This window comes from Myotis daubentonii, chromosome 1, assembly GCF_963259705.1.
Source record: "Myotis daubentonii chromosome 1, mMyoDau2.1, whole genome shotgun sequence".
Classification (NCBI taxonomy): domain Eukaryota; kingdom Metazoa; phylum Chordata; class Mammalia; order Chiroptera; family Vespertilionidae; genus Myotis; species Myotis daubentonii.
In genome coordinates this window covers 86,157,494-86,176,816 of record NC_081840.1, presented here as the reverse complement: position 1 = coordinate 86,176,816, position 19,323 = coordinate 86,157,494, and the positions used below count along the sequence as shown (strand labels likewise).

General features: G+C 40.4%; 2 protein-coding genes across 4 annotated transcripts in view; both read right to left on the bottom strand.

Moving 5' to 3' along the window:
• Positions 1 to 19,323, bottom strand: part of NUBPL (NUBP iron-sulfur cluster assembly factor, mitochondrial) — a 241,121-nt gene that overhangs the window by 91,083 nt on the left and 130,715 nt on the right. The window lies entirely within an intron of this gene.
• CCDC121 (coiled-coil domain containing 121) lies at positions 516 to 1,299 on the bottom strand. Its single transcript, XM_059684003.1, is given in 6 exon segments — positions 516 to 688; positions 691 to 819; positions 822 to 893; positions 896 to 966; positions 1,025 to 1,049; positions 1,052 to 1,299. Coding segments are annotated over 6 exon segments (648 nt in total). The 5' UTR covers positions 1,230 to 1,299.

Here is a 19,323-nt window from a genome sequence, read left to right as displayed (position 1 = left end):
TATGCAGCTCCTAAGAATACTTGCTCCAGTCCTTATTTAATTAGTGATATTCTGGGAATTGCTGTGGATTAACCCTTGATTTGGTGCCTAGGGAAGAGGTTCTTGTGGTCTTTGGAGCACCCTGTTATAGTGGTTCCCTCTCTGGAATTAAGTACTCTATGTACCACTGTTCCGGCTATATCTGCTCCTTCTGAATTTTGTTTAAATCCTCACCTGAGGATATGCTTATTGATTTTAGAGAAAGAGGAAGAGGGAGAGGGAGGGGGAGGGAGTGAGAGAGGGAAAAGAAGAGAGAGAGGAAGAGAGGGAGACAGAGAGGAAGAGGGGAAAAGAGGGAAAGAGGGGAGAGGGAGAGAAACATTGATTGGTTGCCTTTCGTAGGCACCCCAACCAGGGACCAAACTGGAAACCCAGGTATGTGCCCTGACCAGAATAGGACCTGTGATCTTTCAGTGTAAGTGACGATGCTGCAGCCAACTGAGCCACACTGGCCAGGGCTGCTTCTGATTTTTTTTTTAACAGGCTTTGAGCAGCCTGCAACTCATGGCGTTGCCTAGACTGCTGCAGTTATTCCTTCTGTGATGGCTATTCTCTCTGCAGAAGCTGTGGGAGAATTCAGAAGTACGCTTCTTTGCTGCCACCTCCAAGGCCTAGGCCTTCCTTTTAAGTTTCTTTCTCTCCTTCCCACTGGCTCACTCAGTTGTTTCTTCAATAATGCTTTTTCCTGGGGGAACTGGGTCTTGATTGCCTGTGCTTTTGCAGCTGTCTCAGCTTGAAATTGGTTTAGCTCCTACTGTAACGTCTGCATTTCTCTCTCCAATTCTCCTTTAATAGCAAAAGGTCCCTCATTACCTGCAACTGTTGCTGCAAACTGCATTGTATCTTTTCCAGGACTCTGTTTTAAGCTTTGAAGTTCATTTCTCATATTAAGAGGCTAGTTCTTGTCTCCTTCATTCAATCTCTCCACTATTTTTTTTGGGGGGGGGGGGGGGGTATATAAGAGAGTCTTTATTGCAGAAGCCACTATTTTTGTAAGTAGTTGTCCCAAGTTTCTCAAGTTGCTTTCTATACTCTTCAATTTTATTGGTGAGGTGTTCTAGAGAGAATTTATTTTCATCCTGGACAAATAACTTTTCAGTGACTAGCTGCCTGGTTTCATCCATTAGCAGTTTTTACTGGAGTTGAGTTTCTTTTATTTGCTTGTTCAGCTTCATCACTTCCACCATCATTGCCTCTGTTGGCTTCAAACTTAATGGTCAAAAGCTAAAAGCTTTTCCTTTATTACCTGGATGAAGACAGGGTACCTATCTCCCCACTTTTATTCAACATAGTACTAAAAGCCCTAGTCAAAGCAATTAGACAAGAAAATGAAATAAAAGGCATCCAATTCAAAAAGGAAGAAGTAAAACTGTCTGTCTGCAGTTGACATGACATTATACAAAGAAACCCTAAGACTCCACCAAAAAGGTGTTAGAACTAATAAACAAATCCAAGTAAAGTTGCAGAACACAAAATCAATATAGAAAAATCAGTTGCATATTATACATGAGCAACAAACTATTAAAAAAAATCAAGAAACATTTCATTTACAATAGCATTAAAAAATAAAATACTTAGAAATAATTGTAATTAAGGAAGTGAAATGTCTGTAACTGAAACTATGAATATTAATGAAAGAAACTAAAGACAATAAATAAATATATATTCTGTATTCATGGATTAGAAGAATTAACATTGTTAAAATGTCCATATTACTTAAAGCAATATATAGATTCAAAACAATCCCTACCAAAATTCTAATTCCAATGACAACTTTTCACAAAACTAGAACAAATAATTCTAAAATTTGAGTGAAACCACAGTAGATCATGAAAAGCCAAGTCAGTCTTGAGAAAAAAGTACAAAACTGGAGATATCATGTCCCCTGACTTCAAACTATACTACAACACTATAGTAATCAAAATAGCATGTTATTGGCAGAAAAAAATAGATGCATAGATCACTGAAACAGAATAGAGAGCCTAGAAATAAACCCATACTTATATAGTTAACTTACAATAAAGAAGGCAAGAACATACAATGGAGAAAGAACAGTTTATTCAACAAATGGCGCAGGGAAAACAGAAGAGCTACAGGCAAAAGAATGAAATTGGACCGCTATCTTACACCATACACAAAAATTAACTCAAAACAAATTAAGGACATGAATATAAAACCTGAAACCATAAAACACTTAGAGAAAAACATAGGCAGTAAGCTCCTTGACATCAATCTCAATGATGTATTTTTGGATCTGACTCCAAAAGGAAGGACAACAAAGAGGACTGTCATGGCAATGAGGTTTTAGCTATTACATTTGGAGCAGTGTTCATACTATACTAAGGAACTTTGTGGTATTCGTTTTTATCACGGAGGGTATTTAGCATGGAAGAGGGTGGAAAAATTGAAGATTTGTGTTTGGTTCCATGGACTCTATCTGACACAAAGGGTTCTCTTTGGCACTGAAATAATGGAATAAGGATGAGACAAGATGGCAGCGGAATAGGCAGACGTGTCCGAAGGCTTGTCCTGGAGCAAATAGAATGAGCAGCTGAAACGAATAATATCTACCCCGAATTGGCGAAGCGGACTCAGCTGGTGAGACAGTTTGCAGCCGGGAAGGGCAGAGTTCCCCTGGAAAGGTAAAAACCAGGGTTCTAGGCAGGAAAGTTTGCCAGATCTCTGAGCCCAGAGGGTCAGAGGAAAATCACGCGGCACCCAGCCGCATCCCTTGGGACAGGGACAGTCTAGGACGGGGGAAAGGAGATCCGCAGAACTGTTGGCGCCGGGGGATTTGAGATCTAGATGCCATAATTACAAAAGACTGAGCCCAGAGGGGGCAGCCTAAAGCCCTGACCAGACCATGCAGTGCCGAGAGAGAACTACATAACCAAACAACTGGAGAAGAGAGATCATGGGGAGACAAAGAAACAGCCCACATATGAAAGAAAAACAGCCATCTCCAGAAAAGGAAGTAAAGGAAATGGAGGCAATGGAGACAAGCAACCTGTCAGAGAAAAAATTCAGAGAAATGGTCATAAGGTGGATGAAAAGAATGGAAGACAAATTCAACAATATGTGTAAGAACCAAGAGGAAATGAAGTAGAACCAAGAAGAAATGAAAAATGACATGACTGCTATAAAGAACTCAATAGAAAGCATCAACAGTAGACTAGAAGAAGCAGACGACCACATCAGTGAGCTAGAAGACAAGGTAGGAAAAAATACCCAAGCAGAGCAGCTTCTAGAAAAAAAAATTAAAAAGCAGGAGGAAAGCCTAAGAGAACTTTGGGATAACACGAAACAAAACAACATCTGCATAATAGGGGTGCCAGAAGGAGAGGAAACTGAGCAAAGAATAGAAAACCTGTTTGAAAAAATAATGACAGAAAACTTCCCTGATATAGGGAAGAAAAAACTCACACAAATCCAAGAAGTTCACAGAGTCCCAAACAAAATGAACCCCAAAAGACCAACACCAAGGCACATTATAATTAAATTGGCAAACACCAACAACAAAGCAAGAATCTTAAAAGCGGCCAGAGAGAGACAGAAAGTTACTTACAAAGGATGCCCCATCAGACTAGCGACAGATTTCTCAACAGAAACACATCAGGCAAGAGGGAATGGAATGAAATATACAAAGTCATGCAAAGGAAGGTCTGAATACAAGAATATTGTACCCAGCGAGGCTATCAATCAAAATTGAGGGTCAAATCAGGACCTTCACAGACAAAAAGGGTCTACGGGAGTTTATTACCACCAAACCAGCAATGCAAGAAATGCTAAAGGGTCTGCTGTAAAAAGAAAAAACTAGGAAACAAAGAAGGAACACAGGGGTAAAGAATAAAAATGGCGACAAACAAGTATCTATCAATAATAACTTTAAATGTAAATGGGTTAAATGCCCCAGTCAAAAGGCATAGTGTAACTGAGTAGGTAAGAAAACATGACCCATATATCTGCTGTCTACAGGAAACCCACCTCAGAAAAAAAGACACACACAGACTGATGGTGAAGGGAAAGAAAAAGGTTTTTCACGCGAATGGAAATGAAAAAAAGCTGGGGTAGCAATACTTATATCTGACAAATTAGATATCAAAGTGAAGGACATAAAAAAAGATAAGGAAGGCCACTTCATAATACTAAAGGGAGCAATCCAACAAGAAGAAATAACTCTGGTAATCATATACGCACCGAATAAAGGAGCACCCAAATACATAAGAAAATTTCTGGAGGAGATCAAGGGAGAGATTGACAGGAATACAATCATAGTAGGGACTTAACACACCACTATCACCATTGGACAAATCCTCTAAACAAAAAATCAGCAAAGAAACATCAATCCTAAATGACTCACTAGATCAGATGGAATTAATTGACATCTTCAGAACATTTCACCCCAAAGCCACAGAATATACATTCTTCTCAAGTGCACATGGGTCATTTTCAAAGGTAGACCATATATTGGGTCACAGACAAAGTCTCTTAAAATTCAAGAAGATAGAAATCATATCAAGCATCTTCTCAGATGACAATTGCATAAAACTGGAAATCAACTACAATAAAAACAATCCAAAAAAATCAAACACATGGAGACTAAATAGCATGCTATTAAACAATGACTGGGTTACCAGAGAGATCAAAGAAGAAATAAAAAACATCATGGCAAAGATGGCGGCATAGGTTAACGCCGGAGTTTGCTGCTTTGAACAACTACTTCAAAAGTGAAACCAAAAAACGGAAGGGACATCACCCAGAACCACAGGAACGCTGGCTGAGTGGAAGTCCTACAACTAGGAGGAAAGAGAAACGCATACGGACACTCAGAGGAGGCGCAGTGCTGAAGTCAAATTCTGAAGTGCGGAGTGCACAGAGCGGGCTGGCGGCGGAGGGTGCGGTTGTTGTTTTCAATCGGGAGGGAGTCGCAGACTCTGAGCACCAGATCCCGGCGAGCCTTTAGGGACCCAGACTCAAACGGGAGAAGCAGGACTGTCTGGCTTCGGTCAGAGCGAGTGCAGCTTTCTCTCCAAGCTTTGCAGTGGGTGCTGGGACTCAGAGAGGCAGAGCCCCTTGGGACAGGACTGAGAGCCGCCATCACTGCTCTCTCCGGCCCACCCTGTTGATCCTGTTCGACCCGCCCCGCCCAAGCCCTGCACAGAGGCATTTGCCGGATAGCCTCAGGCAAAGGCTAGATTAGCACCTCCCTAGAGGACAGAAGTTCTCTCACTGCTGACACAGCTGATTCTCATAGCCACTTGGCCTGGAGGTCAAACCCTCCCTGGAATTAGCTACAACAATCAAGATTTAACTATAAGACTGCGAACAAAGACCACTAGGGGGTGCACCAAGGAAGCATAACAAAATGCGGAGACAAAGAAACAGGACAAAATTGTCAATGGAAGAAATAGAGTTCAGAACCATGCTTTTAAGGTCTCTCAAGAACTGTTTAGAAGCTGCCGATAAACTTAATGAGATCTACACGAAAACTAATAAGACCCTCGATCTTATATTGGGGAACCAACTAGAAATTAAGCACACACGGACTGAAATAAAGAATATTATACAGACGCCCGACAGCAGACCAGAGGAGCGCAAGAATCAAGTCAATGATTTGAAATGCGAGGAAGCAAAAAACGTCCAACCGGAAAAGCAAAATGAAAAAAGAATCCAAAAATGCGAGGATAGTGTAAGGAGCCTCTGGGACAGCTTCAAGCGTACCAACATCAGAATTATAGGGGTGCCAGAAGATGAGAGAGACCAAGATATTGAAAACCTATTTGAAGAAATAATGACAGAAAACTTCCCCCACCTGGTGAGAGAAATGGACTTGCAGGTCCAGGAAGCGCGGAGAACCCCAAACAAAAGGAATCCAAAGAGGACCACACCAAGACACATCATAATTAAAATGCCAAGAGCAAAAGATAAAGAGAGAATCTTAAAAACAGCAAGAGAAAGAAACTCAGTTACCTACAAGGGAATACCCATACGACTGTCAGCTGATTTCTCAACAGAAACTTTGCAGGCCAGAAGGGAGTGGCAAGAAATATTCAAAGTGATGAATACCAAGAACCTACAACCAAGATTACTTTATCCAGCAAAGCTATCATTCAGAATTGAAGGTCAGATAAAGAGCTTCACAGATAAGGAAAAGCTAAAGGAGTTCATCACCACCAAACCAGGATTATATGAAATGCTGAAAGGTATCCTTTAAGAAGAGGAAGAGGAAGAAAAAGGTAAAGATACAAATTATGAACAACAAATATGCATCTATCAACAAGTGAATCTAGGAATCAAGTGAATGAATAATCTGATGAACAGAATGAACTGTTGATTATAATAGGGTCAGGGACATAGAAAGGGAATGGACTGACTATTCTTGGGGAGGAAAGGGGTGTGGGAGATGTGGGAAGAGACTGGACAAAAATCGTGCACCTATGGATGAGGACAGTGGGTGGGGAGTGAGGGCAGAGGGTGGGGCAGGAACTGGGAGGAGGGGAGTTATGGGGGGAAAAAAAAAGGAACAAATGTAATAATCTGAACAATAAAGATTTAATTTAAAAAAAAACAATACTGAACAGAAACACATATGAAAAAAAAAACAAAACATCATGGCAACAAACGACAATGAAAACACAACAATCCAAAACCTATGGGTTACAGCGAAAGCAGTCTTGAGAGGGAAGTTCATAGCTCTACAAGCCTACTGCAAAAAAACAAGAAACAATGATAATACATTACCTAACCCTACAACTCAAAGAGTTAGAAAGAGAGCAACAAGAAAAGCCCAGTGTAAGCAGAAGGAAGGAAATAATAAAGATCAGAGCAGAGATAAACGACATAGAGACCAAAAAAAACAATACAAAAGACAAACAAAACCAAGAGCTGGTTCTTTGAAAGGATAAACAAGATTGATGAACCTCTAGCCAGGCTCAATAAGAAACAAAGAGAGAGGACCCAAATGAACAAAATCAGAAATGAAAGAGGAGAAATAACAACAGACCCCACAGAAATACAAAGGATTGTTAAAAAATACTATGAACAACACTACTCCAACAAACTAGACAACAAACTAGACAACCATTTCTAGGAAATGGACATATTCCTAGAAAAATACAACCTTCCAAAACTTAACCAGGAAGAATCTAAAAATCTCAATAGGCCAATAACTATGGAAGAAATTGAAGCAGTAATCAAAAAGCTTCCAGCAAACAAAAGCCCGGGGCCAGATGGCTTCACAGGGGAGTTTTACCAAACATTCAAGGAAGAACTAAAACCTATCCTCCTCAGACTATTCCAAAAAATTCAAGAGGAAGGAACACTTCCAAGCTCATTCTATAAAGCCAGCATCACCCTAATACCAAAAACAGATAAAAACAACACAATGAAAGAGAATTACAGGCCAATATCCCTCATGAACATAGATGCCAAAATCCTCAACAAAATCCTAGCAAATCGGATTCAGCAGTACATCAGAAAGATCATACACCATGACCAAGCAGGATTTATCCCAGGGATGCAAGGATGGTACAATATCTGCAAATCAATAAACGTAACACATCACATAAACAAATTGAGAGATAAAAACGACATAGGCATATCAATTGATGCAGAAAAAAGCATTTGACAAAATCCAACACCCTTTCTTGATAAAAACTCTCAGCAAGGTAGGAAGAGAAGGGGCACACCTCAACATAATAAAAGCCATATATGACAAACCCACAGCCAACATCATAATCAATGGACAAAAACTAAAACCATTTTCCCTAAGAACAGGAACAAGACAGGGATGCCCCCTCTCACCACTCCTGTTCAACATAGTACTGGAAGTACTAGCCATTGTGATCAGAAAAGAAGAAATAAAAGGCATCCAAATTGGAAAAGAAGAAGTAAAACTGTCCTTATTTGCAGATGACATGATACTATACATAGAGAACCCTAAAGACTCCATCAAAAAATTATTAGATTTAATAAATGAATTTAGCAATGTAGCAGGATACAAAATTAATGCCAAGAAATCCATGGCATTTCTTTACACCAATAGTGAACTTACAGAAAGTGAGACTAAAAAAGCAATCCCATTTACCATCACACCAAAAAAATTAAGATACCTAGGAATAAACTTAACTAAGGAGATAAAAGACTTATATGCGAAAAACTACAGGACACTGGAAAAAGAGATAGAGGAAGACATAAAGAGATGGAAGAACATACCATGTTCATGGATTGGTAGAATCAACATCATTAAAATGTCCATACTACCCAAAGCAATCTACAGATTCAATGCAATCCCCATTAAATTACCAACGGCATATTTCACAGATCTAGAACGAACGTTCCAAAAATTCATCTGGAATAAAAAAAGACCTCGAATAGCTGCAGCAATCCTGAGAAAGAAGAACAAAGTAGGTGGGATCTCGATACCAGATATCAAGCTGTATTACAAAGCCACTGTTCTTTAACAGCTTGGTACTGGCACAAGAAAAGACATATAGATCAATGGAATAGAATAGAGAACCCAGAAATCGACCCAAACCACTATGCCCAATTAATATTCGACAAAGGAGGCAAGAGCATACAATGGAGTCAAGACAGTCTCTTCAATAAATGGCATTGGGAAAATTGGACAGATACATGCAAAAAGATGAAACTAGACCACCAACTCACACCATACACAAAAATAAACTCAAAATGGATAAAAGACTTAAACGTAAGACGGGAAACCATAAAAATACGAGAGGAACCCACAGGCAGCAAAATCGCAAACATATGCCGAAAGAATTTCTTCTCTGATACTGCTCCTAGGGCAATGAAAACTAAAGAGAAAATAAACAAATGGGACTACATCAAAATAAAAAGCTTTGGCACAGCAAAGGAAACTATCAACAAAATAACAAGAAGGCCCACTGCATGGGAGAACATATTTGCCAATGATATCACCTACACGGGTTTAATCTCCAACATTTACAGGGAACTCATGCAACTTAACAATAAGAAGATAAACAATCCAATCAAAAAATGGGCAACGGATCTAGATAGACACTTTTCGAAAGAGGACATACAGAAGGCCGAAAGACATATGAAAACATGCTCAAAGTCACTAATTATATGAGAGATGCAAATCAAAACAACAATCATCTCACACCTGCCAGAATGGCTATCATCAACAAATAACAAACAACAAGTGTTGGAGAGGATGTGGAGAAAAAGGAACCCTTCTGCACTGCAGGTGGGAATGCAGACTGGTGCAGCCACTGTGGAGAACAGTATGGAGTTTCCTCAAAAAACTAAAAATGGAACTCCCATTCGACCCAGTGATCCCACTACTAGGAATATATCCCAAGAAGCCAGAAACACCAATCAGAAAGGATATATGCACCCCTATGTTCACAGCAGCTCAATTCACCATAGCTAAGATTTGGAAACAGCCTCAGTGTCCATCAGCAGATGAGTGGATTAAAAAACTGTAGTACATCTACACAATGGAATACTATGCTGCGGTAAAAAAGAAGGAACTCTTGCCATTTGCAACAGCATGGACGGAACTGGAGAGCATTATGCTAAGTGAAATAAGCCAGTCAGAGAAAGATAAATACCACATGATCTCACTCATTTGTGGAATATAGAGAACAACATAGACTGATGAACAGGGACAGATCCAAAGACAGAGAAACAGCGATCAGACTATCAATCCCCAGAGGGAAAGTAGGGGAGGGTGGGGGTAAGGAGGAGAGATCCACCAAAGGACTTGTATGCATGCATATAAGCCAAACCAATGGACATGGACAACAGGGGGATGAGAGCCTGAGTGGGGTGGGGGAAAGTTGGGGGTTAATGGGAGGATGAGGACACATTTTTAATACCTTAACCAATAAAGAAATTAAAGATCAAAAAAAGAAAGAAAGAAAGAATGGAATAAAAATTATCTATGCTCTACATCATTATACGCTAAAAATATTTCCAAATACAGTGAGGAGCTGGCTCTACACTAGCACAGAAAGCTTTTACTAACGTGGCAGTGACTCTTAATACTTGTTAAGGTAGCTCCTGTGGACCTGTGTCTTGTACAGGATCTTAGTCCTCAGCAAAGAATGTACAGCAGTGTACTCTGAAGACCATCAGCTAGGTCAGGGGCCCTCTGAATATGCAGCCCTGTGGGACAGGCTCCTCTGTGCTGAAACAGGACAGTGGCTGACTGAATGGGATGTAATCTACACAGTCAAAATAGAGGTGCTGTGACAGGGAATCTATGACAAGCACCACAGATATTGCTCCCATCAAAGAAAAACAATTCCTCCTGAACCATATATTCTTCCATTTTTTAAAGGAAATTCAGTGTCATTCTTATCTTATGGAACCACCATTGTATATGCAGTCTATCATTGACTGAATCATCGGTATGCAGCACATGACTGTAAAGCTTTGAGATCTGAAATATAGATAGAATAGTTAAAATGAGTTGCCCAAGTCTAATCTAACTAACTTCTTTTGAAATTGAGAAAACTGAAGGAGGGAAAAGTAGAGTGAAGTCAGCATAAGTATTAACAGAACTAGAACCTGGGTCCCACTTCCTTTAAACACAAAGAACTAGAACTGGAAGTCAGTTTGAATTCTAAATTCCATTCCAGCTCACCCATTTGACTAAGTTGTGGATAAGATTCAGAATAAATTCTGGGGTTGCTCTTTTCTGAGGAAGGCTGGAAAAGGATTAGTGTTATTCCCGAATATCATCTGCAAGAGTGAATAGATGTCGCAGTGCTATATGGCTATGGACTTTCGGAGCACAGGGCATTTATAGAAATTCCGTCTCAGCTGTCCAGTTAGAAGCTGACATTTGACAGCAGTCTGTGAGTGTCTCATGAACAAAGTGTTCTTTGTATCCATTCCCGGCACCTACCTTGGAGTCTGGCAAATATTACTTAGCAAATATTTTAATTATATGATTGAATGTAAAAAGGAGAAATTATAAGAAAAACCTTGAGTAATCTATGGACAAAGTTAAATAAATAAAAAATAACATTAACAAAGTATCCATTTCAGAAGTGATGATAAAACTCAGAGGCCCAAAAATGTAATGAGTCTAAGTCAAATTTATTATATAAGTTGAGGATGGAATTAGGAATTCAAACTGGCTTTCTTCATTTCTAGTTCTTTACATTGAATGTCCGTCTCTCACCCTCTTCTTTGCACTTTCCACTTTTTAACATTCCACATTGCACTGTGGATTGTTTCTTCTATGTTTTGGTTCACTAATTCTCTTTTCAGTTGTATTGCCTGTGTGCTGGGCAATGTATTTGAAAAAATAAATTAATGCACTGGATGACAGCATCCTCCTCCACAGTGAACTTTTATTGTTTCTCTTAGAGCTATCCACCCAAGACCATCTTAATATAAGTTCTGGACTTAAAAATCCCCTGATCTAGCAAATGATGGGAAGCAGAGCTGCAAGTTCTTAGGAGGGCTGAGTTAAATCAGTTCACCCCTACTCTGAGGGCTCACTATTTTGTGCTTCCAGCTCAGAGTAAGGGGCAAACAATTCTTGGCAGACTCCAGGTTTTGATTATACCCAACCCTTCAGTCTTGTGAGACACCTGAAAGCAGAACTCAGCTTCAAAACTGGTAGGCTATGATAAACAAAAATCCTTACAACAAAATAGTTTGGATAAAATGGGCTCATTTCTATGAGTTCTCATCTTCTCTCAGATGCTTCTAAGAATTTGTTTTTCATATTTTATCCAGCTTCTTTAGTTGTCTTTAGCGGGAGTGTTGGTCCAAACTACCTAGACTGCACATCATATAAACAGAATCTTTTATTTGTTCTAAATCATTCAATCTTTAAGCTGGGAATAAAAGAAAATGTCCTTAACTTACTAAAAGGATCTATAGAAATGTACATCAAATATCATACTTAATAGTGAAAAAGAAGAAACACTCCCATCATATCATATATGAGACAAGGATGCCTACTAGCCCTGTTCCTATTTAAAATTCAACTGGTGATGCTAGACAATGCAATGAAAAAAGTAAAATAATTAAGAGGTATAAACACCACAAAAAAAAAAGGACCACCTACCTAGAAATTCTATTGAAAATCTATTGGAGTAAAAAGCACACTTAAGATGGCCAAATACAAGAAAAATATACAAGAACCAAGTTTCTAAGATAACAGCAATTACTAATTTAAAAAATGTGTGTATATGCAAAAAGATTCCATTAATGCGAAAAAAAAGAGTGGCTTAAGTAATATGCTGTTTTAATCTTTGTGTTCCATTAAACATAAAACAGATACATTTAAAAGTAAGTTTCTGTGTTATAGATCATTTATAAAAAGGTAAGCCTTCGGAATATTATTAAAAGTGACCAAAATAAATACGTACTATTTTTTAAAAGTTTTTATTTATTTCAGAGAGAATAGGACAGTGGTTCTCAACTTCCTAATGCCGCAACCCTTTAATACAGTTCCTCATGTTGTGGTGACCCCCAACCATAAAATCATTTTCGTTGCTACTTCATAACTGTAATTTTGCTACTGTTATGAATCATAATGTAAATATCTGATATGCAGGATGCATTTTCATTGTTACAAATTGAACATAATTAAAGCATAGTGATTAATCACAAAAACAATATGTAATTATATATTGTGAAATATTTATTTCTAATTAAAAATAAATGAAATTTTGTCTTGAAGCATGGTGTAGCATGGGTAACAGTCTTAATATAACAACAATAAACGACACTGCTACATTTTTGTGAGAGTATGCGTAAAAAGCCAACGTCAGTGCGAAGGTTGAGATTGCTTCTTTCTCACTAGATCAGAAATTCTTGGGGCAGTCTTTGCAAGAGCACAACAAAGATCATCTTCCACAACAAGTCTATTTCTGTATTTTGACTTGAAAACCAACAAGCTGGAAAACTGTCTTTCACAAAGATATGTTGTTGGAAATGGAAGAAGAAGGTGCAACACAGTCTCAGACAGAACAGGATATGACTGCAAACACTTGATCCAGAATTTTGTAACTGGCATTGTAGAGAAATCAGTTCCCGCTGCATCGTTGTTAATAAGGTCAATGAATTCCTCTTGTGCTATCTCAGGAACATCTTCAACTTGGACTGTGAACGGGCTTCTGGCAAGTGCAAATGGGTGTCAGGTAGATTTGGAAAGTATGATGAAATTTCGTCTGCAAGCATATGCAAGTGTTCTTTCACAGAAATTATCATCGTAATCCTTTTGTCTGGTTCAATGTCATGTTCCTCAAAGAAAGCAGATAAGGTAGGCAACATGTAAATTTTATTTTCATGGTTTTTTTTGCCAAAGCTGAAGTTTCATTTGGAATGATCGGTTCTTTTCAGACAAATAGAGGCATGTTGCATTTGGTCCTTGCAGTGATAAATTTAACTCACTCAAGATGGCAAAGATGGCAACCAAGTATACTATTTTCTGCAGTTCACTTTTATCGCTGAAAAGTGCTTTGAACTGTGGTCTTGCTTTCTGATTAAAAAGTTTTGAGTTCATCAGGAAGCTCAAAAACACGTTTTAAAATTTTTCCTCTCGACAACCATTTCGCTTCAAGTGTGAAATAGAAGAGCATTGTTTGGCGCATCCAACTCGTTGCACAGTTGCAAAAACAGTGTACTGTTTAAAGTGCTCGCCTTTACAAAATTGACACAACTTATGACGCTTTTCATTACTTCTTGTAACTCTTGTGGCAGCGTCTTCGATGCTAATATTTGCCAATGAATCATACAGTGAGTTCCGACGACTTTTGGTGACTCATTCAGTACCAAACGTTGAAATCCAGATCGACATCCTAGCATAGCTGGAGCACCATCTGTGCAAACACCACAAACCATTTCCCAAGAGATCTTATGCTCTTTCAGAAATGAACCAACTGTGTCAAATATATCACATGCAGTAGTTGTCATTTCAAGAGGTTTGCAAAACAGAAACTCATCTTTAACACTAGAAAGACTGAAACTTAGTATATACCTATATTGCCCAAAAGCAGTCAAAATGACTGCATTGTGAAAGAATAATATCGGAGCACTATTCACTTATGTTCCTTAGCTTTTCCAATAACTCACTTCTATTCGACATTTCTTTCATGAATTTAGGGCGCAAAAGAAATAAAATAAACAACTTATTAGAACAAGTATCACTGCATAAAGATTCGAATAACAAGTACTAGTTTAGCTTATTGAGCAACTGCAACTTATCAAGTATCGACAATTTATCATGTACTTGTATGTTATCATGTGACGGTAATCGAAATAAAATGAAAACTGTTATTTCAATACAGAGCCGAACTGGTCATATAAGAAATTTACTCAATTCAATAATAAGAGTCATTTGATTATTTAAAATTTCCCAAGCAGTCAAAATGACTGCTTTTGGGCAATATAGGTATAACACACATATATATACCAGAAATGAAGGAGGGGGGAGGTAACTACAATTATTAATAAACGCATTTATATGTTGTACAAAAAGTCACAAAATTCTAAGACATTGTGTCCTTATATACATAATTTTTTTTCTAATTGAAATTAAAAAGCAGTCAAAATGACTTCCTTGGGCAATCTAGTGTTAAAGTCGCCATCATTAATATACCTAATGTAAACCAGTAACTGTGAACAGTTTGCAATGTCTGTAGATTCATCAAGCTGGATACTAAATATTGGAAGTGGAGCAGATTTAATTTCCTGGATTACTTGATCAAGAATATCAGCAGACATGTCATCTATTCTTCTGCGGACAGTGTCGTTAGATAAGGAAATTGCATTCAATTTCGTAACAAATTCGTCTCCGATCATAACTTGAACAATGTCTTTGGCCGCTGGCAACAGTAAATCCTCAGCAATGGTGTGAGGTTTCATAGCTCTGGCAATTCTGAGTGCCACCAAATATGAAGCTTCAACGGCTGCTACATTTTGTTTGTGGTACTTGCTACCAGTGTCAAGTCTGGCTTTCTTGAGTCCATCAGCTTTGCTTCTAAAATAGTTGGTATCCTTGCCGGCAAAGCTCGAATGCTTGCTATCAAAATGGTGTTTTAGTTTGTTCAACTTCATAGATTCGGCTGATAGAACTTCACAACAAATAACACATTGTGGTTTCTCAATTCCTGCTGTAATTATTGAGGTAAAACCATACTGTAAAAAATCCTCACTATATTTTCTTTTCTTAACGTTCTTCTCTACATTGTCATGGGATGGTTTGCTAATGAAAATAATATATAACAATAGCTTTAATAATACAAAAGATGATACATGGCATAGTTCAGACAATACAGTTCATTAAAGTTTCCTATGACTTACCATTCTCTGTGGTGTTGTCTTTTACATACCTGTTACTATCACAAGGGGGCAGTATTCACATCAACCACAGCTGAATATAAAAAGACTGATCAGCATCCAGATTAAGTTCTCATGGTGCAGATTTTTTTTTGCAGTAGTTGATGATTTTACAGTACATGATTTTACATTTACCCAGTAATTATAATTCATGAAGTGTCATTTTACCTCCAATACTGCTGCTTTCAACACAGCAGCTGCTTTCTACACAGTAGCTGCTCTCTACACATGTGTGACTGGTCCGCATAAGTACATTATGGCGCCAACCCTGTCACATACACCTGTATTTGTACGGGGTGTATGTGATGGGGTTGGCGTGATGATATCATCACGCCGGGTACTCGTATGTGGGTGTATGTGCATGTGGGTGGATCCACCTGGAGACGGATAGAGGAGCAGTGTCTTGGTTCCTAAGACCATCAAAAATATGTGTTTTCCGATGGTCTTAGGCGACCCCTTTGAAAGGGTCGATCGACCCACAAAGGGGTTGTGACCCACAGGTTGAGAACTGCTGGAATAGGAGAAAGAGGTAGAAACATCAATGATAAGAGAGAATCATTGATCAGCTGCCTCTTACCAGCCCCCTACAAGGGGTCGAGACTGCAACCCAGGCATGTGCCCTAATTGGGAATCTAACCATGACCTCCTGGTTCATAGGTTGATGATCAACCCCTGAGCAACACTAGCCAGACAAATAAGTGCTATTGAATTTGTATTTGCTTACTTTCACATTATCTAACTCCCTTACTAGATTATACAGAAGGGTATGGACTATGTCTGTTTTATTTATCACTAGATGCCTGATGCACGAAAGTCATACATGGGGGGGGGGGGGGCGGGGGGGTCCCTCAGCCCGGCCTGCACCCTCTCACAATCCAGGATCCCTCGGGGGATGTCTGACTGCCAGTTTAGGCCCGATCCCACAGTCCGACATCCCTCTCACAATACGGGACCGCTGACTCCTAACTGATGGCCTCCTTGCTTGCCTGATCACCCCTAATCACTCACCTGCCTGCCTGATTGCCCCTAACCCAGCCGTGGGCAAACTATGGCCCGTGGGCTGGATCCGGCCCGTTTGAAATGAATAAAACTAAAAAAAAAAGACCGTACCCTTTTATGTAATGATGTTTACTTTGAATTTATATTAGTTCACACAAACACTCCATCCATGCTTTTGTTCCAGCCCTCCGGTCCAGTTTAAGAACCCATTGTGGCCCTCGAGTCAAAAAGTTTGCCCACCCCTGCCCTAACCACTCGCCTGCCTGCCTGATTGCCCTTAACCATTCTGCCTGCCTGCCTAATTGCCCCTAACTGCTAGCCTGCCCACCTGATCTCCCCTAACCACCTCTGCCTGCCTGCATGATCACCCTAATTGCTCACCTGCCTGCCTGATCACCCCTAGCCACTCGCCTGCCTGCCTGATCACCCCTAACCGCCTCTGCCTGCCTGCCTGATCGCCCCTAATTCCTCACCTGCCTGCCTGATCGCCCCTAACTGCTCGCCTGCCTGCCTGATTGCCCCTAACCACTCTACTTGCCTGCCTGATCACCCTAACTGCCTCTTCCTTGGCCCCCACCGCTGCAGCTTCATCTGAAGGACATCTGGAAAGACATCCAGAAGGTCATTCAGCTGTCCAGTCCAATTAGCATATTATGCTTTTATTATTATAGACTAGAGGCCTGATGCATGAAAATTCGTGCAAGAGTAGGCTTTCTTACCCCCGCTGCTGGCACCAGCTTCCCTCCTGCACCTAGGACCTGGGATTCCCTCCTTCATCCACCAGCAGGCACCTGGGAACTGGGCTACTTCCCTCCTCTGGCCTCCTGCAGGCACCGGGACCCAGGCTGCTTCCCTCCTCTGGCTGCCCACAGGCACCTGGGACCCGGACTGGCTTCCCTGGGGCCACCACAGGCACCTGGGACCCGTGCTGGCTTCTCTCCGGCTGCCTGCGGACACCTGAGACACAGGCTGGCTTCCCTCTGGCCCCAGCTTCATCAGGAAGGACATCTGGAATGACATCCAGAAGATATACGGTCTAATTAGCATATTACCCTTTTATTATTATAGACTACATCTTCTGCAAAGAGTGCCTGGTATATAGGAGGTAAGATATACATATTTGTTGAATAATTATAAATAAACTAGAGGCCTGATGCACGAATTTGTGCATGGGTGGGGTCCAGCTAGCCCGCCCCAATCATGGCCCAATCAGGATAGGGCTGGCCAGGTGGGGGGGCCACAGGAGTTCGGCTGGGTGGAGGGGCCATGGGCAGTTAGCTGGCCGCCTCACCCCCGATCAGGGTGGGATGGTCTGATTGGGGGCGGGGCCAGTCAGGGGGAGGGGCCGCAGGTGGTTGGTTGGCCAGCCCCGTCCCCGATTGGGTTGGTGGAGGGCAAGCGGGGGCAGGGCTGGCCGGGGGGAGGGGCCACAGGAGGTTGGCAGGCTGGCCCCGCCCCCTATCGGGGTGAGGGGAGCAATTTGGGCCCTGACTGGGCTGGTTGGCTGCCACAGTACGCATCATAGTGACCGGTCATTCCAGTCATCCCAGTCACTTGGCTTTTATATATATAGATGAACTCATTTAATTTCTGATTCTTAAACTCCTTAATGCTTTACATCTATATATATAAAAGCCTAAACAACCATTACAACCGGTCAACCGAACAACCAGTCAACTGGTTGCTATGACGTGCACTAACCACTAAGGGGCAGACGCTCAATGCAGGAGCTGCCCCCTGGTGGGCCCAACCTCCTGTGGCCCAGCCAACCTCTTGTTGTTCTTTCCCACCGGCCAGCAGGCCCCGATCGCGAGCCAGGCCAAGGGACCCCACCTGTGCACAAATTCATGCACCAGGCCTCTAGTCTATAATAATAAAAGCGTAATATTACACATCAACTGAATGGCTGAACAGAATGACTCTCCGGGTGATCTTCCAGGTGACCTTCCGGACGAAGCCAGGGCTGCGAGGGCCGAGGCAGCCAGGGCTGTGAAGGCCTACTCTTACACCAATTTCATGCATTGGGCCTCTAGTTTTGTATAACATTCTACATTAATTAAAGTTCACCTTTTGTACAGGTAATCAGTTTCATAAGAGCATACCAAAATCTCAAGTACAAAATAAGTAACTACTTTGGCTTTCAAGTGATTTTAAAAATAATTTGAAAAAAAATATATAATAGATGAATCTACTGATAGCAACAAAGACATTTCACACTAAAAGAGGAAGGGGTACAAATTAATGTGGTTAGTAACTGCAGAGTAATACCACTCCAGGAGGGACAAGGAGAATAAGAACCCCAACTCTTGATCACTGAACAGTTATTTAGTTTCTCAACCACAGAACAGTCTCCAAAATCTCATTATAGCTGATGCTTTTGCAAGTTTCTCTGATCACAATAGACCTGGATCTTATTTCTTACAGACTTTGTAAAGGCACATTCACGTTCTAAGGTGGATCTAACAAAATACTTAATGCATCTACTCAGTGAAGACTTTTCAAATAAACTTACCAAAAAAATTATAGCATGGCACAGGAAAAGAAACAAGCCCATTTAAGTGGCTGTCAGCTTCCATTTCCTCACTTGGGTTTAAGGAGAATAAATAAATATCTAGTAAAAAGCAACTGAACTCACTAAAAATATGAGAGTTTTAAATGCTGTGACACAAAGGAGTCAAAAATACTGGCTTCAATTTTTCCTTCTATAATATAACAAAATTTGGATTTCAGCTGACAACTTCTAAACTAGGTTTCAGCCCAAAGCAATTTAGAAATGGACAAGTCAGGAACTCCTTAAAAATAAATTAGGGATTATAATGAAAATGCTGACAGATGCTACTATATAATAATGCCTGGTGAGACTACTATATCTTAGGAATGATTACATCACAATATGTTTGCAAGTTCTGTATATTAAAATGCAACAATGCCGCC